This window comes from Macaca thibetana, chromosome X (assembly GCF_024542745.1).
Source record: "Macaca thibetana thibetana isolate TM-01 chromosome X, ASM2454274v1, whole genome shotgun sequence".
NCBI lineage: Eukaryota > Metazoa > Chordata > Mammalia > Primates > Cercopithecidae > Macaca > Macaca thibetana.
In genome coordinates this window covers 44,467,782-44,495,764 of record NC_065598.1, presented here as the reverse complement: position 1 = coordinate 44,495,764, position 27,983 = coordinate 44,467,782, and the positions used below count along the sequence as shown (strand labels likewise).

General features: G+C 42.7%; 2 protein-coding genes across 19 annotated transcripts in view; one reads left to right on the top strand and one right to left on the bottom strand.

The window, feature by feature from the left end:
* KDM6A (lysine demethylase 6A) overlaps nt 1-19,435 on the bottom strand; it is a 232,189-nt gene extending 212,754 nt beyond the window's left edge. For 8 of the 18 annotated variants that reach the window (XM_050775548.1, XM_050775551.1, XM_050775550.1 and 5 more), the window contains exons 1-2: nt 18,887-19,432; nt 18,612-18,675 (exon numbers count right to left, since the gene is read on the bottom strand). In XM_050775548.1, the coding sequence (XP_050631505.1) occupies nt 18,612-18,675; nt 18,887-19,047 (225 nt within the window). In that variant the 5' untranslated portion in view covers nt 19,048-19,432. Of the gene's footprint in view, nt 1-18,611; nt 18,676-18,886 lie in introns of all 18 variants that reach the window. The other 10 variants (XM_050775553.1, XM_050775557.1, XM_050775559.1 and 7 more) reach the window with 3 other exon arrangements.
* Nucleotides 1-27,983, top strand: part of FUNDC1 (FUN14 domain containing 1) — a 472,293-nt gene that overhangs the window by 104,593 nt on the left and 339,717 nt on the right. The gene's annotated exons all lie outside the window — the stretch shown is intronic.

The window sequence follows — 27,983 nt, the reverse complement described above, 5'->3', positions numbered from 1 at the left end:
CTCGGCCTCCCAAAGTGCTGGGATTACAGGGGTGAGCCACCATGCCCGGCCAATTTTTGTATGTTTTTAGTAGAGACAGGGTTTCACTATGTTAGCCAGGCTGGTCTCAAACTCCTGACCCTAAGTAATCCACCTGCCTCAGCCTCCCAAAGTGCTGGGATTAAAGGCGTGAGCCACCGTACCCGGCCTCAAAACCCCAGCAAGCTTTTATGTAGACATAGATAAACTTACTCTAAAATCTATATGAGAAGGCAGAGACCTCAGAATAGCTAAATCGACCTTGACAAAGAGGAATAAAGTGGTGAGAATCACTACACCTGGTATTAAAGCTGTAAAAACTAGAGGTTCCTCTTCAAAGACTTTCCTCCCCATCTAATTAAGAATAAATAGTAACTTCTCTTAGAAGCAAAATTTATTCAAAGACCTGCACTAACATTCTTAAATATCTGCTAGCCGTAATAAATAAATCAATGTGCTTTATATTCTTAGCTCCCACAAGTTAGCCTATTTGCACTGGCACGTTTATACTGGTCCAAGCAAGCATTAGGACATAGCCTGTTCCTCTTCCTTATTTAAAGGTGTTTTTACCTTTCTCAACATTCCACAAGTTACGTCCTCCTTCCTTTGTTCTCCTCTGCCTTTGCCTCTTTTAAAAAGTTCTAAGCTGCTAGCCAATTGGGACAAATACAAAATGTGAAGTCCTGTTCCAGCCAATGGAAACTGGACACAGCAGTAGGGTCGACGCGTCAGGTTATAAATGACTCTGTCTCCTTTGTTCGGTGGGTGTACTCTCGTGGCAAAACTGCTAGCAAGCGTACCCTTTCTGCAGAAAGTATAAAAATGGCCTTGCTAAGGAAATTAAATTTATGCTCAAGTGCTATTTCTTTATGGCACCGGGAAACAAGCATTTCAAACAACACCTACTATATAATGACAGTAATCAAGATAGTGTGATACTAGTGGACGAATAAGCATGTAGACAAATCAAACAGAATAGAGAACCCAGAAATAAACCCCTACAAATATATATACAACTATTTTTTAACAGATTCAAAAGCAATTCAGTGGAGGAAAAATGACCTTTACAACAAATAATGGTGGAGCAGTTGAACATCTATGGCAAAAACAAAGCTCAATTTCAACCTCACACCTGATATAAAACTTGAATATAAAACTACAAAACTTTTAGAAAAAGAAAATAAATAAACCTTAGGGATCTAGGGCGAGGCAACATGTTTTTATACTTCACATCAAGATCCATAAAATAAAAATTAATACACTGGACCACAACAAATTAAAAACCTTTGCTCTGCAAAAGGCTGTTAAAATCATTGAAAGTTATAGAGCAGGAGAAAATACTTCCAACCACATACCTAACAAGGACTAACATCTAGAAAATATAAAGAAATCTCAAAACTGAACAGTAAAAAAAAAAAAAAATCCAACTAAAAAATGTGCAAAAGACATGAACAGGCATTTTACCAAAGATGATATACAGATGGAAAATAAAAACATGAAAGATGTTCAGGCCGGGCACAGTGGCTCACGCCTGTAATCCCAGCACTTTGGAAGGCCGAGGCAGGCGATCACCTGAGGTCAGGAGTTCGAGCCAGCCTGGCCAACATGGCGAAATCTCCTCTCTACTAGAAATACAAACATTAGGTAGGCGCAGTGGCGGGTGCCTGTAATCCCAGCTACTCAGGAGGCGGAGGCAGGAAAATCACCTAATCCTGAGAGCCGGAGGTTGCAGTGAGCCAAGATTGCGCCATTGCACTCTAGGCCTGGGCAACAAGAGCAAAACTCTGTCTCAAAAAGAAAAAGAAAAAGAAAAAGAAAAAAAATAAATAAAAAATGTTCAACATCACTAGCCATTAGGGAAATACACATTAAAACCGTAATGACCTATCACTACACACCTATCAAGAATATCAAAAATAAAAACAGCAAATGCTGGCAAGGATACAGTGAAACTGGAACACTGATCCATTGCTGGTGGAAATGTAGGTAGAACAGCTCTGGAAAACAGTTTGATGGTTTTTATAAAACTAAATATGCAACTACCAGCAATTGTACTCTTGGGCATGTAGCCCAGAGAAAACTTATGTTCACACAAAAACCTGTACACAAATGTTCATAGCAGTTTTATTCACAACAGCCAAAAACCGGAAATAACTCAGATGTCTTTCAAAGGGTAAATGATTAAAGAAACCGTGATGCATCAAAAAGGAACTGTTGATACACAATACAACTTAGATAACTCTCCAAGGATATCTGCTCAATGATCAAAGGGAATTCCAAAAGGATATATACATATGATCCCACTTATATAACATTCCTAAAATGACAGAATTATACAAATGAATTTGTGGATAAATGGGTTAGTGGTTGCCAGCGGGTGGGAAGAGATGAAGGAAGGAAGTAGATACGGCTATAAAAGGGGAACAAGACATATATTTTTGGTGTGGAACTTCTCTGTCCCTTGACTATATTTCAATATCAGCATCCTGGTTGTAATATTGTACCACAGTTTTGCAAGATGCCACAGTTAGGGGAACTGGGTAAAGCACACACTAGCTCTATTATTTCTTACAAATGCATATAAATCTACAATTCTCTCAAAATAAAAAGTCAGATTTTTAAAATAATAGATAAGTGTTGTCATTTACAGAAATATATGCATGATATCCAATCTGTCATGTGATGTCCACTTCTGTAAGTAAGGACAACCAAGTCCAACAAGACAAAGAGCCAAAAAACTTATATTAGATTGTTAAGGACTCCAGCTTTCCTTCAGATAGTCAGGACCCCCTTACCGCTTTTCATAGAATCATGACTATTTAAGGATTAGATAATTTATATAACCTATTAAAAGTTATCCTCTGAATGTCTGAATGCTGTTTACAACATCCTGGCCAATAGCGTCAATGCACAAACCTGGGCAACCTCAAGGAGAGAAGACTCACTTAATTTTACCTATCCATTTGTCATCTTTGAAAAGCTGATTTAAAAAAAAAAAAATTTTAAAAAGTGTTTCCTTAGGAGTTATGAGTTATACTCTGAATCTAACTTACAAACTCCAAATCTATCTTTTTAACTGATAGACTTATAATAAAAGTATAATCACATACACAGACACACTCATACAGCAAAACCCAACAATAAAAGCTTACTTTCGGCTGGGTGCGGTAGCTCACGCCTGTAATTCCAGTACTTTGGGAGGCCAAGGCAAGTGGATCACCTGAGGTCAGGAGTTCAAGGCCAGCCTGGTCAACATGGCGTAACCCCGTCTCTACTAAAATTACAAAATTTAGCCGGGCATGGTGGCAAGCACGTGGAATTCCAGCTACTTGGGAGGCTGAGGTGAAAGAATCGCTTGAATCCGGGAGGTAGAGGTTGCAGTGAGCCAAGATTGCGCCACTGCACTCCAGCCTGGGCAACAGAGCAAGACTCCATCCCAAAAAAATAAATAAATAATAAATAAATAAATAAAAGCTTACGTTCAATAGATCAGAAAGCGCCTCTGCTAATGCCAAGCGACTCTTGCTACTCTTAGGGAAACTAAGGATCCTTACTCATCTTTGTAATATCCACATGCCCAGTACCTAATATATATTTATTCAATGTGATATTTCTTATCAATTCATACCTGAGAATTCACTTAACCTTGCCATCACATGAGCTCCTAGCAAGCAGGAATATACAGTGATTATGCCTAGAATTTTAAATATCAGATCTGACCTAAGAAATAACAATCCCAACTGTAAGAAAGAAGTGGTTTGGGGAAGTCAAAACACTAAAGAAATACTTTCAACCCAGTCTAAAACTAACGAAATGGTTAATCTTATATTAACAAAAACATGCAACCTAGATTAACAAAAGCATACAAATCTCAATTTCATTATGTGCATTCATTCAGTTTCTGATCTTAAAAGCTTGAAGCTAAAATCAAAGAAAATTATAATCTAAAACAAAGTTTAATTGTGCCCTCCTTCTAGGTCAAAATCTTCAAGAATTCAGTCAACCCTAAAAATACAAATAAACAACTAGCTACAATTTTGGTGCTATATAGTCATTTTGGAAATTCCTAATTCCTAGCCCTTCATTTTAAGAAATGGCAAAACTGGTGAACCATAAAAATTAAGTGATTGAAGTACACAGCAGGTCCTAAAACTCAGGTCTCCAGTTCTCTTTTCTTTTTTGAGATGGAGTCTCGCTCTATAGCCCAGGCTGGAGTACAGTGGCGCGATCTCAGCTCACTGCAACCTCTGCCTCCCGGGTTCAAGCAACTCTCTGCCTCAGCCTCCCGAGTAGCTGGGATTACAGGCACCCGCCACCATGCCCAGCTAATTTTTGTATTTTTAGTAGAGATGAAGTTTCACCATCTTGGCCAGGCTGGTCTTGAACTCCCAACCTCATGATCCACCTGCCTCGGCCTCCCAAAGTGCTGGGATTACAGGGGTGAGCCACTGCGCCCAGCCAGTTTTTTTGTTTGTTTTTTAAAGAGACGAAGTCTCACTGTGTTGCCCAGGATGGAGTGCACTGGCACAATCACAGCTCACCACAGCCTTAAATTCCTGGGCTCAAGAGATTCTCCCATGTAGCTGAAACTACAAAAGAATGCCACCATGCCCAGCTAATCTTTTTAAAAAATTTTTAGAGACCAGGGGTCTCTCCACATTGCTCAGTCTGGTCCTGAACTCTTGGCCTCAGGTCTTCAGTTTTCCAATCTATTGTTCTTCCTAGGTATAACATTTACCCTCCCAAGCAAACCAGCATTTTGAGCACTCAGGCTGAAGAAACAATACTAAAGCCTATTAACTATGTTAATGACAACTGTGCTTACAGGTCTTTTTCCAGTTAAAGCCATAGGTTCTCTAGGGATCAATCCACATTGTCTTCCCCTAGCATCCTTATTATTAATAGAGATTTTGAGAGAATATGTGATGTGGCCACGGAACACCACAAAACTATGTGGCAAAATCCATGCCATTTTAGTCTAACCAAGCCAGTGGTTCTAAAGCTTTTCTTTCTCCCTGACATACATCATTTACACCTCTACCCAAGAATTAGTAAACTAAACTAACTGAAAATATTGAACTAATATCCATAGTTGAACTTCAAGGAAGATTCCCTATACTCTCTGAAATCATACATAAAATGTACGTAGCTAAAGGGTTATTGACACGCAAGGGGTAAATGACTCCAAAAAAGCACTACTCTCCTAGCTCTATCACCAAATTTTTCATCTTTATAACAAAAATAAACATATTCTGGGCTGGGCATGGTGACTCTTGTCTGTAATCCCAAAACTTTCGGAGGCCGAGGCAAGTGGATCACTTGAGGTTAGGAATTTGAGACTAGCCTGGCCAACATGATAAAACCCCATCTCTACCAAAAAATACAAAAACTAACCGGGAGTGGTGGCATGCACCTGTAGTCCCAGCTACTCAGGAGGCTGAGGTGGAAGAATCTCCTGAACCCAGGAGGCAGAGGCTGCAGTGAGCCATGGTTGCACTACTGCACTGCAGCCTGGGGGACAGTGAGACTCTGTCTACAAAAAAAAAAAAAAAGAGATATTCATCTATAAAATCAGCCTGGCCAACATGGTGAAACCCTGTGTCTACTAAAAACACACAAAATTAGCAGGGTATGGTGGCACATGCCTGCAATCTCAGCTACTCAGGAGGCTGAGGCAGAAGAATCACTTGAACCCGGGAGATGAAGGCTGCAGTGAGCAGAGATCACACCACTGCACTCCGGCCTGGGCAACAGAGCGAGACTCCATCTAAAAAAAAAAAAAAAGAAAAAACAAAAAAAGAAAGACCAGTATTTTCATATAGCAAGAGGTAAAATTAACAAAGCATTTTAACAATATACAGTTATGATCTAATTTGTGTGATTAAAATATCTAACAGAATATGCTTGAAAAGTGAAAAGCTACCCAATAAACTTTTATCAGTGGCTGCCTCTGAAAAAAAGAACTAAATAAGTGAGAGACGATGTAGGAATTTTTTTTTTTTTTTTTTTTTGAGGCAGAGTCTCACTCTGTCACCGAGGCTGGAATGCAATGGTGCGATCTCAGCTCACTGCAACCTCTGCCTCCCGGGTTCAAGCAATTCTCCTGCCTCAGCCTCCCAAGTAGCCAGAACTACAGGCACCCGCCACCATGTCTGGTTAATTTTTTTTGTATTTTTAGGAGAGACGGGGTTTCACTATGTTGGCCAGGTTGGTCTCAAACTCCTGACCTCATGATCTGCCCGCCTCGGCCTCCCAAACTCGGCCTCCCAAAGTGCTGGGATCACAGGTGTGAGCCACCACGCCCGGCCGGAATTTGTTTTTTAATATTTGGCCATACTACTCTTCTCTGTATCGTTCCAATTTTAGTATGTGTACTGCCAAAGCAAGCACAGAGGGTGATTTTCACTGTACCATCCTTTCTATAACTTTTCAGTTCTGTACTACGTGCAAGTATACCTATATTCAAAAAATTGCATGAAGGCATTTCAAAAGTCAAAGACAATAAGATGGCTGCAATTAGGATGGGGGCAGTGGGGATGGAGGGAAACGGATTTGAGATTTGAAACGTAGGCCAGGCACAATGGCTCATGCCTGTAATCCCAGCATTTTGGAGGCCAAGGCCAGAAGATCACTTGTGTTCCAGAATTCAAGACCAGGCTGGGCAACATAGCAGGACCTCATCTCTACAAAGAAAAAACAAAAACAAAAACAAAACAAAACCAAAAAATTAGCCGCATGTGCTGACACATGCCTATAGTCCCAGCTACGTGGGAGGCTAAGGTGGGAGGATCCACCTGAGCCTGGGAGGTCAGGCTGTAGTGAGCAGTGATCATGCCAATGCACTCAGCCTGGGTAATAAAGTGAGACTCTGTGTCAAAAAAAAAAAAAAAAAAAAGTGGAAATGATGAGGTCTGGTGATTGGGAATTGAGAAAAAGAGATGTCAACAACAATTCCAAGGTTTCTGGCATGGGTAGTGGCAAATGACATTTACTAAGACAATTAATATTAAAGACAATTATAAATTCAGTTTGCATATGTTCAGTCTGAGACACCTTCAAGATACCAAGGTAGTCAAGTAGGCAGTCAAACATGTATGTAAATTGGGAACAGGGTGAATAAAGAGGACCTAAAACACAGCATCCTTGCAAAGACAGAGATGTGGTCAGATACAAAGTCAAAGTAGCAAGGATGTTACGAAAGCCAAGAAAAGGCCTTTTTCAAGAGCTCTTAAGTCTGCCTCCATCTCACCCCTATTCCTAAACCACAGCCTTAAACTCGTCTTTTCCAAGATGTTATCATTATCCAAGATATTATCTTAGACTGAGCACTTTCCATGCACTAAGCCCAATGCCACACATTTTACATTTTTTCCCCTAACACAAAATGCAGTAGTCGGCAGGAAATGTATTACTACTCTACTTTACCAGTGAGAAACCTGAGGCTCTGAAAGATGCTTGCTTGCCCAAGTATCACACATCTAGTAAGTGGTAGTAACAGAATTCTATCCTAAAATTCATGCATTGCTATCTACCCATCGTTACTGAAGTTCCTTTCCCTTACACAGTATCCTTCTCACAGTGGCCAGTACTATTCCCATAAAACCTACTTCTGGTCATGTCACTTCACCTAATTAAAGAGTTAAGTTTAACAATGCCCCAAAACATCCTATGGCCTATAGTGATGGGGCTCCTCACATGCCCAGCTATCTTTTCCCAATCCCACTGAAACACGCTACCCTCTACCCATACCCGACTATTCACAATTCCTCAAACACCATTTAACTTTATACCTCTAACTCATCTTTTTTTTTTTTTTTTTTTTTTTTGAGACAGAGTTTCACTCTTGTTGCCCAGCCTGGAGTGCAACGGCACAATCTCGGCTCACCACAACCTCCACCTCCCGGGTTCAAGCGATTCTCCTGCCTCAGCCTCCCAAGTAGCTGGAATTACAGGCATGCGCCACCACACCCAGCTAATTTTGTATTTTTAGTAGAGGGGGGTTTCTCCATGTTGGTCAGGCTGTTCTCGAACCCCCGACCTCAGGTGATTCACCAGCCTCGGCCTCCCAAAGTGCTGGGATTACAACAGGCGTGAGCCTCCACGCTCGGCTTATACTTCTAACTCTTTACCCTCTTTTTCCTCGTTACATCTACATGCCTGGTAAATTTCTACTCATGTTTCATAACCAAGGCTAAATGCTGAATCTTTGTGCAGTTTCCCTCAGTCACTTCTCCAGTCAAAACCAGCTGCTCCAGGCCACACGTGGTGGCTCACGCCTGCAATCCCAGCACTTTGGGAGGCAAAGACAGGAGGATCACCTGAGGCCAAGAGTTTGAGACCAGCCTGGCCAACATGGTGAAACTCCATCTCTACTAAAAATCAAAAAAATTAGCTGGGCATGGTGGCGCACGCTTGTAATCCTAGCTATTCGGGAAGCTGAGGCACGAGGATCACTTGAACCTGGGAGGTGGAGGTTGCAGCGAGCCAAGGTCGCACCACTGCACTCCAGCCTGGACGACAGAGTGAGACTCTGTCTCAAAAAACTAACCGCTCCAGCAGGCACAGTGGCTCACGCCTGTAATCCCAGGATTTACGGAGGCTGAGGTGGGCAGATACCTTGAGCCCAGGAGTTAGAGACCAGCCTGGGCAACATAGTGAAACCCTGTCTCTACAAAAAAAAATACAAAAAGTAGCCAGGCTTGGTGGTTCACGCTTATAGTCCCAGCTACTCAAGAGGCTGAGACAGGAGAATCGCTTGAGTCTGGGAGGCAGAGGCTGCAGTGAGCCCAGATAGCATCGCTGCACTCAGCCTGAGTGACAGCTGACAGAGTGAGACCTTGTCTCAAAAAAAAAAAAAAACTAAACTAAACTGCTCCAAAATATGGAGAACCGTTGAAAACAGGAGTTCATTAAACTATCTTCAACACCTGTGCATACTTTAAATGATCCATAATAAAAAGTTTTAAATGTTTTAATTACTCCATCATTTCAGAGCTCATAGCACTTTGCATGTATCTTTATTATTACACTTACTACATCATATGATCACTCAGTCTGTCAGCCTCTCCCAACAGACTGACTGTAGCAGGGCAGAGGCCAGGTCTTATTGGTTGCCCCAGAACCTGACACAATCCCTCACCCACAGCAGCTCAACAAATGTTTCATCAATCAATCAAGCAAAGCAAAAGCTTTTGTAGTCTCATTCTGATATTTGAAATTCAAAAACCTAAAATATTTATTGAACTACTGTATCCTGAAAACAAATTTTCCCTAAAAATAAAAACTATCCAGACTCACGCAACTACGATTCATAAAGTTCTTAGGAAAAATTACCTCTTGTGTCACATATTATATAATATTTTATCACAGAACCCTATCACAATATCAAAATACAAACAAAATTCACATCATACTCAGCTAAATGTTTTCTACTCATTTTCCAAGCAACTATTTCTTAACTTCCATATAGCAAAAAACGAGGTCCATAGATATTTGAGATTAAGAAATTATTTTACATGTAATAAGGGCATCATGGTTATGTTTCAGAAACAAATATCTATGGATTACATGACGTGACTGATTGCTGAGATGTGCTTCAAAATAACATGAGTGAGGGGCAATATGTATAGATGAAACAGGACTGGTCATGAGTTGCAAACTATTGAAGCTGGGTGATGGTTGATTTTTCAATACTTTTGAAAACACTGAAAATTTTTCCTAATAAACTTTCTTCAAAAAGAGAAAAATCTAATGAACATGTAATAAATTTATAGCCTGAAAACAACCCTTTGTCTAAAACAATTTCTTCCACTGTTCTAAACTAAAATGAATTAGATGACCTTATATATACCCTTAACTATAACCCCAACTTTGTTCCTGAGAATAAACTTAGCAGCAGCATCTTCTATTTATTCTAACAAAGACAAAATACTCAGTCAGGCATGGTGGCTCATGCTTGTAATCCCAGCACTTTGGGAGGCTGAGGCGGGGCAATCAACTGAGGTCAGGAGTTGGAGACCAGCCTGGCCAACACGGTGAAACCTCATCTCTACTAATAACACAAAAATTAGCTGGGAGTGGTGACGCACACCTGTAATCTCAGCTACTTGGGAGGCTGAGGCAAGAGAATCACTCAAACCCTGGAGGCAGAAGTTGCAGTGAGTCGAGATTGTGACATTGCACTGCAGCCTGGGCAACAAGAGTGAAACTCCATCTCAAAACAAAGACAAAATAGTACCACAGAGAAAATTACAAAAAGCATACAAGAATACAATTCACAATTGAATGATATCAACAGTTTTAATAATATACAGAAGTAAACAAATGATGGAATAAAAGGAAGAAATAGGTAAGAGAAAAAACAATAAAAGCTTATAGAAGAAAGTTGCAAGCAGTCTACAAATTGGCTCAGAAACCTAAAACTGTCTAACAAGGGATTACTCCCACCCTTCCAGGTGACAGTTTTGTGTGTGTGTGTTTTGTCTTTTTTTTTTTGAGATGGAGTCTCGCTCTGTCTTCAGGCTGGAGTTCAGTGGTGCGATCTCGGCTCACTGCAATCTCCACTTCCTGGGTTCAAGCAATATTCTCCTGCCTCAGCCTCCTGAATAGCTGGGATTACAGGCACGCACCACCACACTCAGCTAATTTTTGTATTTTTAGTACAGACGGGGTTTCACCATGTAGGCGAGGCTAGTCTCGATCTCCTGAACTCGTGATCTGCCCACCTCAGCCTCCCAAAGTACTGGATTACAGGCATGTGCCACCATGCCCAGCCCAGTTAGTTCTTAATCAGGTCCCAAGTATCAGCCTGTGCCAAATCAGACCCAAAAGTAAAGTCAGCAATGAAATGCTAAAGATCAAAATGAAGAATGAGTGCAGTGACTATCACAAAGCCATCTAAAACACAAAGAAATAGGACCTAACTGGGTACATCTCTACTCCATTCACTCCTACCCTCACTGAAGGACCGTCAAGTTCAAAAGTATCCCAACTTGAGACTGTAATAAAATGAAACAAGACCTTTACAAGTATCTCTTCTAACTGTAGACACGGTAGTTTAAACCCATTTTTAGTCAACCAAAATATAACATTCTGGTGTACTCACTTATCAGTGTTTTTTTTTTTTTTTTTTTTTGAGACGGAGTCATGCTCTGTTGCCCAGGCTGGAGTGCAGTGGCGCGTTCTCGGCTCACTGCAACCTCCGCCTCCTGGGTTCAAACAATTCTCCTGCCTCAGCCTCCCGAGTAGCTGGGATTACAGGCGCCTACCACCACGCCTGGCTAATTTTTTGTGTTTTTAGTAGGGATGGGGTTTTGCCATGTTGGCCAGGCCGGTCTTGAACTCCTGACCTCAGTTAATCCACCCGCCTCGGCCTCCCAAAGTGCTGGGATTATAAGCATGAGCCACCACGCCTGGCCTTATTGTATTATTTTTAAGGTAATATATGTCTCCGGTGTTTTTTAAAAAAAAAAAGCAGTATAGAAATCTATAAAACAGTTTAAAATCTCCCCTCCTTCTCACCCCAAAAGTGTCTTGTACTCCAAGATGACCATTAAGTACTTCTTGAGTGTCCTTCCAAACTGTCAGAGAATTTAAATTGACCCATGAACACTCATTTAAGAATCTCAAGAACTCATAACAAGGTAAACATTACTACAGAATGAAATCAAAGAAGGACAGAACACACAGCAGATCATCCTTTGAACATCTGCTAAAAGCTAAAATGTGATTTTTTTTTTTTTTTTTTTTTTTTTTTTTTTTTTTTGAGACGGAGTCTCACTCTGTCACCCAGGCTGGAGTGCAGTTGCACCATCTCGGCTCACTGCAACCTCTGCCTCCCGGGTTCAAGCAATTCTCCTGTCTCAGCCTCCCGAGTAGCTGGGGCTACAGGTGCCCACCACCACACCCAGCTAATTTTTGTATTTTTAGTAGAGACATGGTTTCACCATATTGGTCAGGCTGGTCTCAAACTCCTGACCTCAAGTGATCCGCCCACCTTGGCCTCCCAAAGTGCTGGGGTTACAGGTATGAGCCACCGCATCCAGCCTTAAAATGTGATTTTTAAATCATGTTTTCCTAAACAAAATTATAAGACGCCTTGCTAACATCTAAATCAAGAAATATCATCTCCAAGAAACACAATCAACAAACAATCCCCATCTTTAAAAGACATTCTAACTTGTGAATTGTTAAATTTACCTTTCTCATAAACTTTCAGAGTATTTCACATTTTTCTTCTCCCAAAGATGTTCCTGTGTTAGTCATCCTTAAACTTATTTCACCCCTCTCAAAGAACTTAAGTTCAACACGAGCAAGAAATATCTGTTATCTTCATACTAACTGCATAGAAGACGTGCACTTAGTGTGCATTAATACACTGTTTTAATTTACTGTCACAATTTACAAACCAATGTGGAAAACTGATAAAATTATATGTGAAGTTTCAATATAAGTACTTAAGCCTGTCAATTACGCACTCATTAAATAAACTTCATTAATTAACTAATCTACAAATAATACATGTGAGTCCTAAACAGCCTAACCACCATTTCAGTTCTTAGACAAACTGGTGGTGTTTTAACATAAATTAGCTCTCCAGATAACACATTTCAAAAATATTATTAATAATGCAGTGTTATCAGTCATTAACATCAATTTCAAAGAGTTCAAAGTATCACAATGAATTTCAAAGTAAAAATAAACTTAACAGAAATCCTTTCAAAGATGCAGAACATTCCTACTATGTAAACAAAAACTAAATGTTACATAATTTAAGTCAGAGTAAGACTTACTCTGCAGCTAGCCAAGCAATGAACTTTCATTTTGGTTTAAAGTGCATGACCCATCACTTCACCTAAGTCACAAAAATTCATCTCTCAAGCAGTTTTCCTTAACAACTTAAGATACTGGCCAGGTGTGGTGGCTCACACCTGTAATGCCAGCACTTTAGGAGGCCACGGCGGGCGGATCACATGAGGTCAAGAGTTAGAGACTAGCCTGCCCAACATGGTGAAACCCCACCTTTACTAAAAACACAAAAATTAGCCGGGTGTGGTGGCAGGCACCTGTAATCCCAGCTACTCGGGAGGCTGAGGCCTAAGAATCACTTGAACCTGGGATGCCGAGGTTGCAGTGAGCCGAGATCACTCTACTGCGCTCCAGCCTGGGGATAGTGCAAGACTGTGTCTCAAATTAAAAAAAAAAAAAAAAAAAAAGTGGCCGGGCGCGGTGGCTCAAGCCTGTAATCCCAGAACTTTGGGAGGCCGAGCCGGGTGGATCACGAGGTCAGGAGATCGAGACCATCCTGGCTAAAACGGTGAAACCCCGTCTCTACTAAAAAATACAAAAGAACTAGCCGGACGAGGTGGCGGGTGCCTGTAGTCCCAGCTACTCGGGAGGCTGAGGCAGGAGAATGGCGTCAACGCGGGAGGCAGAGCTTGCAGTGAGCCGAGATCCGGTCACTGCACTCCAGCCTGGGCAACAGAGCCAGACTCCGTCTCAAAACAAAACAAAACAAAACAAGTATCTAGAGGTGGCCGTCAAATGCTCTCTAGCTATTTCAATTTGTAATTGATTCAACAGAAAGAATTATTCACTGAAAAAGAAAACCAGAACTTTAAAAGTGCTTGTTTATGTATTGCTACAGTTCTAATTTGTGCCCAAATATGCAAACATGTTCTATAATCTTAGTATACCTTTATTACCAGGGACATATCAAAACTTTAGGAAATATCAAGTATATAAGACTTTGTCCACGTAAAAAATTAAGACTACAAGTGTTCAGAAGACAATCTTCCAAACTAGAAAACTCTTTAAAACATATTAAATTGAAGACATAATTTTCAAATACAAAGCATGACATTATTTCTATGGTTACTTTCTTTTTGGGTTTTCTTTCTTTTTTTTTTTTTTTTTGAGACAGGGTCTCATGACTTTTCTAACCAAAACACTAGCCATCTTTGGCACTGGAAATGAATTTACAGGTTGAGCATCCCCAATCTGAAAATCCAAAATCTAAAACTTGCTGAGTACCAACATGACACTCAAAGGAAACGCTCATTGGAGCATTTTGGAATTCAGATTTTCGGATTAGGGATGCTCAACTGGTATGTATTCTGCAAATATTCTGAAATCCAAAAAAATCCCAAATCCGAAACACATCTGGTTCCAAGCATTTTGGATAAAGGATACTCCACCTGTATCCCTTTAAGCACCAGCAAACAAAAAGCACACATAAATGAGAAGGTTTTTAACCAACATCCAAATATTACAGTTTAAAAAAGCCACCTCTAGAACTGACCTAATAATTTCCCCCACTAAACATGCCAGCAAACCAAATTTAAGAAAATATGTTTCAATGGATCTCAAACTACTACTTCTATTATCAAAAAAATTTAAAACACCAACTGTTTTAATGCTAATATGTCCTAGGGAAAAAAAGCACATACATTTTTAAGTGATATACAACCTATAACTTCTAAGTATTTTGTATAATCTTTCTACTAACAGAATTACCAAAAAAAGTTCAGTAAGAGTATTTAAGAAAAACTTAAAAATAAGATACTTTGGTCAAAACTGTGTAAGTATTTTAGCAATAGTTCCCTGACACAGATAAGATTCCCCAGTCCCCAAGCATTATTACTATAACTATACTTGATAGTACTACTATATTTAAACTTACATTTATGGTATATATTCCTATATACTCTAACTCAAATCCTTACCCTACTTAAAAAAAAAAAAAATTAACCCAAAAGGTTTTCAAAACTGTACTAAAAAAGTCACAAGTTAATTTATGTTAAAATATTTTGCTTACTTTTCAATAACTCCACTGAAATTTTAAAAAGAAGAATCTTGAATTATTACATTACCAGAAGATTAAGGGTCAGCATTCAAGAGCAAACTGTTCAAGATCACGCTATATTACAAGAACTCTAATTATGCAGGCTCTAGCTGTTCACAACCTTAAAAACATTACCAAAAAATAATATTATTATTAACTACTTTATTTTTTAATCCAAAACCCCAGGCATTGTATATCAAATGGCCATCCTACAAACAAAAAATTATTTCAATGACTCTAATATAACTGAATCTGACAAACACATTTGGGAGACGATGAGAAATCAGTGGTCTGGATAAACTATCTGCACACCTGGAAAAAGGAATACACATATACATATGTACATACGTACACATACGCATACGTACACATATGTACAAACGCATACATATACGTATATGTATATATATCTATACATACACATGTGTATACATATATACATGTATGTATGTATACGTGTGTATACATATACATATATACATGAATGTATCAAAGCACATGTATAAATACATACGCATACATATGCACATACACATATACATACAATATAAATACATGCATATGTAGATATGTATATGTATATACATGTGCATGTGTACACATATACATATCTACATATGCACGTATGTACAAGTGCATACTATACATACATGTATTACATATGTATATATTATATATGTATGCATGTGTGTATATGTATATGCATATTACATATGCATGCATGTGTGTATATACGTATATGCATATGTACACATATGTATGTGTATATGTGTATATACGTGTGTGCACATGTGTGCATGTGTATATATGTATATGCGTATACACATATGTATATACATATTCACATATGTGTATACGCATATACATATACATACGTAATTTGTGTATATATACGTATATATGTTAAGGGGCAAATAAGAGACTCATATTTAATGCTTTCAACTTTCTAAAGCTTTTAGGTCAACAGTTTTTTTAACATACAAATGTGAATTTTAAAAACTTGAAAGAAAATCCAATAATATACATAGGAACAAGAATTTTTGAAAACAAGTAGTAATAGCTAAATTTCTGCCAGAAAGGAAAAAAGTTATACAAAATGCAGACTAAATTGGGGCGGGGGCGGGGGGGGGGCATGGCAGGACAAAAATCAAAGCTAAAAAGGTAATTCTGGGAGTTATTCAATTCCATTATCTGCCCTCAGGAAAGTAGCCTAAACCTGCCCAGTAAAGAAAAACCAACTCTTAAGACTTTCAGAGAATAAGAATTCTGAATTGTGAAACCAACATAGCTCAACATTCCACAAAAAAATACTGCTTCGAGGACTGTTAAAAGAAGGATGAAACTAAATAATTCAATACTTCCTATAGCAGGACTCAAGCTCATTCACTTCATTCAGAATCCAATTCAAACAGAGGGTGCGAAGTTATATAATGTCAAGCTTTACATTACACACCCCACTGGTATGTTCAGACTCACAAAGATGCAATCAAGAACTATATGCGGTTGCAAGCACATATCAGAGAATGTTTTATTTTAATGTTAAGGCTGATGAATCTTGTCCTAAGCAGGTAGGACCTCACAAGCACTGAGTCTGAAGCAATGAAGATTTTTTTTTCTTTAGTTTAACAAACTACTTAATCATTCATCAAATCACCCCATATATCATGAAGCCCCCAAACATAGTGAAGCTTCACTAGTTTTTCTTTTTTAGCATGCATTCAAACATCAAGTAATGCACAACTTGCCAAAAATATTTGAAAATGGTTATTTTTTAAAATTTAAACTCGTTAGTGCATAATAACTGCAGAGTTTAATATTACAATCTGAAATCCAATGTTAAGCACTATTCACCGTGAATCTATCTGAATATGAGCATTCTAAGACATAAAATCAACTAGCATTTTACACATTCTCAACATAAAACATCGGATTCCATTTATTTTTTCATCACCATAAGCAAAAGCAATCGATTTGGCCAAACTTTTCCAAGTGAATTATCTTTGCAAGCAATTTTATCAATCCATGTTAGACCAGCAATAATCCCTCCAAAACAAAATAATGCTCTTTGAATTTAAATCATGTTTAATCTTTTGTAATGACAACTTTGACAGCAGTCAAATATTTTTAAATAAAATACTTTAAATACTCAAATTGGGAAAAAAAACTTTTAAGGCAGGAGACCAACAATTACTGACGCTTAAATCTTTCCAGAGCTAGTCACTGTTCATTTTTACAACAATAATTGCAATGAAGCCAATTAATACCTATGTAGTCAAAGTTTAATTCAAGTTTTCTGTATCGGTCAAAGGGGCCGGGCTTACTGAAAAGCATTATTTCCATTTAGTTTTCTGATCATTATATGCAATAAAACTCCTTATAATTACTTGGAAATAAAAACAAATTTGTAATTACAGATAAAAAAGAATTGATGACTCTGCTAAACCAAGCTACAGACAAAAATTCAGAACAACAAAAAAATCAACTTAAGAATAAAATGTTGGACTTACTTCAAACTTCCGTCTCAACTGTAACAATAAAGCTAGGTGTCAAATGCAAAGCTATGATTTCAGCTAGAAAAGAAAATGTCTAACGGATGCAACACCCATAGCACACACTCCAACTTTCACGGTCCCAATTACGAAGAAAGTATTCAAATATCATTGCAATCAGATTTTGGTCAGGAAATATAAATTGATGCCTAGAGACTGAGACTCCAGCCTTTGTTCAATAGCTTAAGGATGGGTAACTAAATGTGCTACAGGTTGATAAGCATTTACTAGGCTTATGCATGCTGCTTCCAAGCTTGTGAAAGGTACAAGAATTCTATATGCAAATAATCTTGGGTAATTTTTTTTTAAACACCACTGAGCTACACACTCCGAAGGAAAGGCTTATTCACGGCTACTATTTATTTCCATGTTTACCTCTACTCCCTCCCCCAAACCCCCCCCCCCCTTCACTTTCTCCTCCCACCCTGTCCCGCCATCTTGGGCCGATAGGAGCAGCCATTACTTAACTAAATGACAGTGCCAACAACTTTCCACACAAATAAACAGAGACTACACCCCGAATCCTCCCCAGTCTCCCCTGTCAGACACGCAGGAAATGAGGCTCCAGGAAGAGAACACATTTACAAATAACTACGGTATTTCTATGCCAAAAAGACCCAAAAAGTAAACAAGTCACCTAACTTCAGGTAACACACATTGCGATCGAGATACATGTCAACAGCCCAATGCAAACTCTTCACCGACCTAAACTCCGTGAAACTTCCCCCTTCTGGGAGCGGGGACACAAGAAAGCCTAAAACATTTGGTTAGCAGTAGGCATCACGAACAGCCTGCTTGAAGGAAAAGAATTTCTTTAAACCCGTGAGAGGCAAGTGAAGTCCGGAATTGGGGGAAATCTGAACACATTCACGATCCCTTGACCCTAAACATGCACCTCGAAGATCATCGGCCTATCCCCAAAAAGCTGTAAAATAGCAGGCAGTTTTGTCGACCCAGTTGAGCCCGGCCCCAAAGCGATCCCGTCTCTGTTCCTCCAGCTACAAGAGGAAAAGAGCAATTTAGCAAGGGAGCAAGCTGGGTACCCGTGGGTGGGGGGAGAGCAGAGGCAGGAAATAGTTTTCCGGAAGCCCCTCGACCATCGTCCGCGGCCACAATGAGCGCAGACCCGGCCGCGGGGCCCGGGGCGAGCGCGGCGCCGGCCGGGGAGACGGTGTCCGCGCTCCGACTCGCAGCTGCCTTACCTTGCCCAGTAGGGCCTTCGTCCTGGCGCCATCTTCATGAAACCTCACGAACCCGAAGAGGCGGCTGTGGGGAGAGACACAGGCTACTCGTTAACGCTCCGGGAACGCCACCGACCCGTCCCTGCCCGAGCCCGAGGCCCCGGCGGAGGCGGCGCGAAGAGCGCCAAACCGAGGTGCCCGCCCCGCCGCCGCCAGAGACAAGCCGCGCTCGGGCCTCCCGGGAGAGCGGCTACTGCCCGTCCGGAGCCGACCGGGCGAGTGACGGCGGCCCGTACCTGTCCAGTCCGCCGAGCGCCTCCCTCTCCTCGGCTGTCAGGCTGGGGGACGCCTCCTCGCTCTCGCCGCTCGCTTTTCCCGCCGCCATTTTCTTTTCCTCATCACCGAAAGCGGCGGCGGCAGCGGCGGCGGTAGCGAGCGACACTCCGCAGGATTTCATGGAAACGCAGCGAATTCACAACTCCAACGCCGACACCCCCCCTCGGACCGGGGCCCGCAATGACGCCCCCAATCTGCGCGCGGGACCAGCACACCAACTTTATCGCCGCCTCCTCCTCCGCCGCGGGCGGCGGCGACGAAAAATCCCAACGCGGCGGCGGTGAAGGCGGCGGCGGCAGGGGCTGCGAAGCCCCCGGGTCGGCAGCGGCGGCTTTCGGCTGTAGGGTCACATCGCGGGGTTGGGCAAGGGGCAGCCACGGGCGGGGACGGCGGGAACGGCCGGAGCGCGCAGGGCTGGGGAGCACTGGGGGGATTCGTTGGAGACACAAACTTCCCCGGCACCAGCACAAAGTTGTTGTAATTGTGTCACACAGCGAACCCCACGCCGCCGCCGTGACCCCCCCCTCCCCGCCCGACTGGCGCCACCAATCGGCGCGGCCCGCACGACTCACGTGACCTTTGTTGACTCACGTCAGCCGTGGCTCCACTTAACTTGCTAGCTGCCCGAGCCCCGCCCACCGAGGCCGCCACCGAGAGGGGAGCGGGACGCAGGCCAATTCTGGCCGGTGGTTGGCTGCTGGGCGCGTCTGTCGGGGGAAGGGTTGTCACCGAGAGGGAGCTTCCTGTTAGGTTGTGCTGGTTAAATACACTGGGGCAGAGAATGGAGGGTCCGGGCCGTGTCACCTCGGGAACCACGGCAGGCTTTGGAGGGGGAGGGGAGTGGTGGGGAAGGGCGAGGTCCGGCAGCGCCCGCGGCGGGCGCGAGCGGCGGGCGAAGATGCCAAGGACGGCCTTTGCCTGCCTGGGAGCTCTGGGATGTGCCCAGACCGCGGCTCCGGCCGTCCCGCGCGCGCTCCAGGGGTCCCGGGACCCCACAGGGCCTGGTACAGGTCGCGTAGCCGGGAGGCGGTACACGGCCCTCTACCTCTGCCCTCCGAAGAAGGCTCAGACTTTGGCACTGCTGGAAATAATGGCCTCCGCGAGGAGTGCGCTTGGGGAGCGGCTGCCGGCCCGGTGCCCCGCGGTCCGAGTGCCGCCCTAGGCCAGACCTACGCTGGCAGCCCCGACCACCTCACCCGCGCCGAAAGTGAAGGGGGAAAGGCACCCCTGACCCCCGCCCATACGCCCCAGTCCGGAGGGAATGAAGAGTCGCCCGCGGGGCCTGGCTTGCCGACCGTGGCTCCCCACCGCCAAAGGTCTGTCTGTTGGCGGCACTTTGGGGCCAGATTTTCGTGCTGTGTTTACCCTGTGTCTTATCAGTAGTTCATTACAGTCTTACAAGAAAAAGCAATGAGAAATTGTTAAGCGGGATCTGCAGAATGTTGGGTTCTATTGCCGTGATTTCAGTGGAGCCTTCTTACAAAAGTAGGGACTGCTTGTGGACAGACCTGAGAGAAGACATAATTAAATCCTCATCACAGCTGGTGGCCCAGGAAAGCCTTTCTATCCCCCAAAACCTGCAGGTTTGTAACCCCTAGACAACAGTAACACTTTGTTCTGTCTCTCAGGTGCAGGGGAAAGGCTGTAGTCTGGCTTTTAATCTTTAGTATAAGTGGAAAAAAAAAAGAAAACAGGCCTTTCGCCTACTCTTCTCAAAAGGCAAATTTATTTACTAAGCTGTATGTCATAACAGGGATAGGAAAAAATTAATGGACACGTAAAGACGATTCTCTTTATAAACGGAGTCTTGTATATTTTCAATAGGTTTTCCACCTGTAACCAATAAAAATGATATATTTAAACTTGGATTTCAAAATATGACAAAGACAATTCAGTGCTGACCCAGTAATTCCTACCAGTATTCAGCGGGAAGCTATGGGAATCCCAACTGATTTTGCACAGTTTTAAATTGTTCCCCTGAGACTAGTAACTAGACGAACAAACTGTAGTTTTGTATAGATTATAGTTCATGTTTAATTACTTCCTCTGAAACACCTTTCCCTTTATGATGCTCCATTTTGCTTGAATGAGTGTGTACAAAGGGCCAAATCTTTTCTACGTCTAAATTAATACATTGTTAACTTGGTCGCAAATGGTGACATTCAAAGCCAAGGAAATTTTGACCCCACTAATTCGCTCGCACACTCTCTCTCACACACACACACACACACACAAACACACACACTTGCACAAACACAGATAGACATTTTGCTGGTATTTGACTATCTCCCTGAAGTTGGCAGTTCCGGACTCAGGTCCTTTTCAAGGATTATAAAGTTACCCAATCCCTGCCAGGCTCGGTGGCTCACGCCTGTAATCCCAGCATTTTGGGAGGCCGAGGCAGGTGGATCATGAGGTCAGGAGTTCGAGTGCAGCCTGGCCAATATGGTGAAACCCCATCCCTACTAAAAATACAAAAAACAAAATCAGCCGAGGTGGCACACGCCTGTAGTCCCAGCTACTTGGGAGGCTGAGGCAGAAGAATCGCTTGAACTCGGGAGGTGGAGGTTACAATGAGCCGTGATTGTGCCACTGTACTCTAGCCTGGGGGACAGAGTGAGACCCCATCTCAAAAAAAAAAAAAAAAAAAAAGCAGCCGGGCGTGGTGGCTCACGCCTGTAATCCCAGCAGCGCTTTGGGAAGCCGAGGCGGGTGGATCACGAGGTCAGGAGATTGAGACCATCCTGGCTAACACAGTGAAACCCCGTCTCCACTAAAAATGCAAACAATTAGCGGGCCGTGGTGGTGGGCGCCCGTAGTCCCAGTTAATCGGGAGTCTGGGGCAGGAGAATGGTGTGAACCCGGGAGGCGGAGCTTGCAGTGAGCTGAGATTGTGCCACTGCACTCCAGCCTGGGCGACAGTGAGACTCCGTCTCAAAAAAAAAAAAAGGGGGCCGGGCGCAGTGACTCACTCCTGTAATCCCAGCACTTTGGAAGGCCAAGGCGGATCACGAGGTTAGGAGATGGAGACCATCCTGGCTAACACAGTGAAACCCCATCTCTACTAAAAATACAAAAAATTAGCCGGACATGGTGGCGGTCGCCTGCAGTCCCAGCTACTCGGGAGGCTGAGGCAGGAGAATGGCGCGAACCCGGGAGGTGGCGTTTGCAGTGAGCCGAGATCGCACCACTGCACTCCAGCGTGGGTGCCAGAGCGAGACACCACTGCACTCCAGCCTGGGTGACAGAGCGAGATTCCGTCTCAAAAAAAAAAAAAAGGCTACCCACCCTCCACTCCTCAACACCTTTCCGCTATTACTATGTAATAGCAGAACAGCCAGGAGTGGATGCAATGGGTGGGAGTTGGAGTGAGGCAGACCTGGATTCGAATCCTTGCTCTACACAGGCTGTGTGACCTTGAGAAAGTTACCTGTCCTCTAGGCCAGTGCTCTATGTCTATTTCAACTGCAAAGATCTATCCTCCATCATCAAGCATGGGACAAATTTCATATGGTAACATAAGTCCTTGCATCATACACATGTTACATAGTGTGTTATCTGTCAAATGTATGTAAAATAGATATGGAGCCTATAAGGTTTAGATGTTTAACTGGAGAGAGAAATAGGGACATACAATAAATGATTTTATAATAAATTTCCATGAAAAGTGAATCTGAAAACCCCACTGGAAGGCAGAGTAGTGCAGCCAAAGGAGCATGAATCATAGAATCATACAGATCTAGGTTCAGATCCTACCTCTACCACTTGATAGCTAGGCAGACTTGAACAACTTAGTCTAATTTGAGCTTCAGTTCTCTCATCTCTGAAAAAGAGAAAATGCAGCCACTTTATAACATTATTTTAGATGCCATAAGGTAGGTAAAGTGCCAGACACATAATATAGATTCAAAAACCTCAATAAAATAGGAAGGCTGGAATTTCCAAAATTTTCTCTTGCCTTCACAATCTGGGTTCTAAATTTATTATTACTCTACCCATCACTTCCTCCTTATCCCTCCACAACCTCACTATAAGCCCAACACATAAGCAGTCCTAAGTACTTTATAATTGAGGCATATAACCCCGGTATTGCTACATCTCTCATTTATTCTAAACTTCGGCCTTATAAGCCAGGCATGGTGGCTCACGCCTATAACCCCAGCACTTTGGGAGGCCGAGGTGAGCAGATCACCTGAAGTCACTAGCTCCAGACCAGCCTGGCCAACATGGTGAAACCCCGTCTCTACTAAAAATACAAAAATTAGCCAAGCGTGGTGGTACATGCCTGTAATCCCAGCTACTTGGGAGGCTGACGCAGGAGAATCGCTTGAACATGGGAAGCATAGGTTGCAGTGAGCCAAGATCACGCCATTGTACTCCAGCCTGGGCAACAGAGCAAGACTCCATCTCAAAAAAAAAAAAAATTAATCCTTATATCATTTAGTACTGATTCTTTTTCATAATTGTAAATACACCAGGAGCTGGGGAAAGTTTAATCTGAATTTAGCAAATTAATACGACTAATATATGTATAGATAAATCAATATTATAAAATTATATAAAATCTAGCTAAGTCAGATTACAGACTAAGTACATAATTTGTAGCAGTATTATGTTAATATTTATGTAAGTACCATCAACTAATTAGAGGAGGAACCCATTTAAGTTATAGGAAAATAATGTGACTTTCTTTTAAACAACGTAATATTTAACCTGAAGCACTTAGGAATATCTAGTGTGTTTATAATGTCAGTGCCATATAACCTTTACACATAATAAAAACTCACATAACAGAGTCATAGTTTATCTAATCTTATCAACAGAACTATACATAAATGTCACAATCAAAAATAGGTTCAAAAAAATTTACCAGTTCTTCCCATACTTACTTACCATTGTCGTAGAGACTATCCAACTGAAGCCAGAACACAAAAATGACAGAAATAAATATAGGGTTACGTTTGAGCAGAGACAGGGAGCCAAGTATAAATGGACTTTCAGTTATTATGAAAACTTCAGTTGTCAGAATAGAGCTAGGACTGCTAGGAGATGCCTGGACTCCTACCTTCACCAGGCTGTAATGAGGCACCTCACATCCCACCCCCGCCCCACAACACACACACACAACTGCAGTAGGCAGCCTGGACTTCCACCCAGCAGTTATGAGGGGTCAGTACCCCTCCCTGCTGAATTAATGTCAGAGTCGTCAAAACTTTCATCACTGCCCAGTGGTATACTACCACCCCGCATTGTATCAGTGGAGGGGAAGCAATGTAGGGAGCAATAATGAGGGACTCCTACAGCGCCCAGCTAGGGTGAATGGAGGCCTCAATCTAGGCCTAGCAGAGAGCCAGAACTCCCATCCCCACAAAGCAATAACAAGGAGACATTACACTCATTGTCAACCAAGATTGAGTGGGAAACCTGGACTTCCACCCACACCTGGCAGTAACAAGAGAGTGCCCCCTTTCCCCCCACCAGAGTAATGTCAGAGGAGGCCCGCTAAAATACAAGATTTTAAAAAGATCTAGAGTCCTGGCTGGGCGTGGTGGCTCATACCTGTAATCCCAGCACTTTGGGAGGTGAAGGCAGGTGGATCAACTGAGGCCCAGAGTTGGAGACCAGCCTGACCAACATGGTAAAACCCTGTCTCTACTGAATACAAAAAAAACTTAGCTAGGCATGGTGGCGCATGCCTATAATCCCAGCTACTTGGGAGGCTGAGGCAGGAGAATCGCTTGAACCCCAGAGGCGGAGGTTGCAGTGAGGCAGTGAGCCAAGATTGTGCCATTGCACTCCAGCCTGGGCAACAGAGTGAAACTCCGTCTCAAAAAAAAAACTAGAGTCTCAGAACACTGCCCAAAATATCCAGGTTTCAATCAAAAAATTACTCATCGTAGCAAGACCCAGGATAATTTCAAATGAGAAAAGGTCAACAGATGCAAACACTAAAGTGAATCACATGTTTAAATTATCTAACAAGGGCTGGGCATGGTGGCTCACGCCTGTAATCCCAGCAATTTGGGAGTCCAGGCGGAAGGATCACCTGAGGTCAGGATATCAAGACCAGCCTGGCCAACATGGTAAATCCCTGTCTCTACTAAAAATACAAAAATTAGCTGCGCACTCCTGCAATCCCAGCTACTACTTGGGAGGCTAAAGCAGGAGAATTGCTTAAACCTGGGAGGCAGAGCTTGCAGTTAGCCAAGATCATGCCACTGCACTCCAGCCTGGACAACAGAGTGAGACTCTGTCTCAAAAACAAAAACAAACAAAAAAACTAAAAGACCTCAGCAGAGCAAGAGGAAGTTTCAGCAAAAAAAAAAAAAAAAAAAGATGATACAGAGAAGAATTGTTGAGCAAGTGGCATCTGTGGCCTATTGTCAGGAGGAGATGTGCAAGCACTTCTGCCCACTGCATCTTGGTACCAGAATCTCCAAGGAAAATATATATAATTCAGCCAAGCCCCAGGTAGAATAACTTTACTCACATAGAGAAGACACACAGCAAGACCGGCTTCAGTAGTGGACATTAGTCCCCCCCTGGCCAACAGGTCCCTCCAACAGCCAACACACTCCTCTTGTGCTACAGCAGGAAGATCTCATCTGCTCCCTGCAGGGGACAGATATGCTAGTGGTGTGGCCCAGATGCCATGTGACACACACATTTAAGCGAAACAAAGGAGCACATATTGAGTCTAAAACAAAGGCAGATATTCCCACACAAGGTAACATGTCTATTACAGGCTGTGAGAACTCTCCATCCCTCGGTAAGGAAGTGTTCCAGGCTCAAGGCCTATTCTCATGTGGCTGACGGGGGCAAAAGACTGCACCCATGGAATCAAATGAAAATTTTAGAACGAAAAAATAGAATGATCAAAATAAACATCACGTATGGGTTAAATAGCAGAACAGTGGGAACAGAGGAAAGAATCCATGAACCTCAAGACAGAACAATAGGAAATACCTGGCTGAGCAGCGTGGCTCACGCCTGTAATCTCAACACTTTGGGAGGCGGAGGCGGGTAGATCACCTGAGGTCAGGAGTTCAAGACTAGCCTGGCCAACATCGTGAAACCCCCTAACAAGGGCTGGGCATGGTGGCTCACGCCTGTAATCCCAGGAATTTGGGAGACCAGGCGAAAGGATCACCTGAGGTCAGGAGATCGAGACCAGCCTGGCCAACATGGTAAATCCCTGTCTCTACTAAAAATACAAAACTTGGCCGGGCGTGGTGGCTCACGCCTGTAATCCCAGCACTTTGGGAGGCCGAGGTGGGCGGATCACAAGGTCAGGAGATCGAGACCATGGTGAAACCCCGTCTCTACTAAAAATAGAAAAAATTAGCCGGGCGCAGGGGCGGGCGCCTGTAGTCCCAGCTACTCGGGAGCTGAGGCAGGAGAATGGCGTGAACCCGGGAGGCGGAGCTTGCAGTGAGCCGAGATTGCGCCACTGCACTCCAGCCTGGGCGACAGAGCGAGACTCCGTCTCAAAAAAAATAAATAAATAAAAATAAAAATACAAAACTTAGCTGCGCATGATAGCACACTCCTGCAATTTTTTGTATTTTGTAAAAATACAAAAATTAGCCGGGCATGGTGGCACATACCTGTAATCCCAGCTACTCAGGAGACTGCGGCAGGAGAATTGCTTGAACCCGGGAGGCAGAGGTTGCAGCGAGCCGAGATTGGGCCATTGCACTCCAGACTGGGTGACAGTAAGACCCTGTCTCAAAAAAAAAAAAAAAAAAGGACATACCCAATCTGAACAACAGAGAGAGAATATACTGAAAAAATAAATAGAGCCTCAAGGATCTGTGGCACTGTAACAAAACATACAACACTTACGTCATCAAGTCACAGAAGGAGAGGAGAAATGGAGAAATTGGGCATAGCCAAAAAAAGTACGTCAAGAAATAATAGCTGAAAACGTCCAAAATTCACATCATCCTTGTAATTAAGCTACTCTTACTTGGAGAGTTGTATAAATAAATTCTATACAATAATCTAGAGTGATGAGTGCCATGACCTATGCCCAAATTTCTGTGGGAGCACACAGAAGAGGCATCTTTGTCAGCCTAGAGGGACCAGGGAAGTATCCTAGAGATTAGAAGATAGGCCGGGCGCAGTGGCTCACGCCTGTAATCCCAACACTTTGGAAGGCCGAGGCTGGTGGGTCACCTGAGGTCAGGAGTTTGAGACCAGCCTGGCCAACATGGCGAAACCCCGTTTCTACTAACAATACAAAAAAAATTACAAAATAATGAAATAATAAAATACAAAAAAATACAAAAAATAGCCGGGCGTGGTGGTGGGCGCCAGCTACTCGGGAGGCAGAGGCAGGAGAATCACTTGAACCCGGGAGGCAGAGGTTGCAGTGAGCCAAGATCGCGTCATTGCACTCCAGCCTGGTTGACAAGAGCGAGACTCTATCTCAAAAAAAAAAAAAGATAGATTGGTAGGAGCTGGAAAGTGGGTATAGGGAGGTTTACATTCCAGGCAGAGGCAGCAACATACCTGCAAGCACACAGAAGGCTAAGAATATGGGAGTTCTGATAAATTCAAGAAGTTGAGTGTGGTTGTGGCCAAGAGGATAAGGGAAAAATCAGGAGTTGAGGTTGAAAAATTAGAGAGCACCACGAAGAGTCTAGAATGGAATGCTGAAGAATCATGCGAAAGTTTACAGTGGATTATTAAAAGATTTTAGAGAGAGAAATAATAATTGTAGGGTTGCTATTGGTGTTCATGCTGTTGCTGTAAACAGATTTGCTTTCACCTGGGCTCTGCACTTGGCACCAAGTTTAGTGAATACTGGCTAGCTGGCTGGCAACCTGACCCTTTTGCTAGACCAGGCGTCAGAAAACCATACCCTATAGATCAAATCCAGCCCACTACCTGTTTTTATATAGCCGTTTTTATCTCAGATGAAAACTACATGAAATTCCATTTTTGGTCTCCATATAAAAGGTTTCATTGAAACAGAGTCATGCTTATTTAAGTATTATCTATGTCTGCTTTCATGCAACAATATAGAATGGAATAGTTGCAACAGAAAGTGTA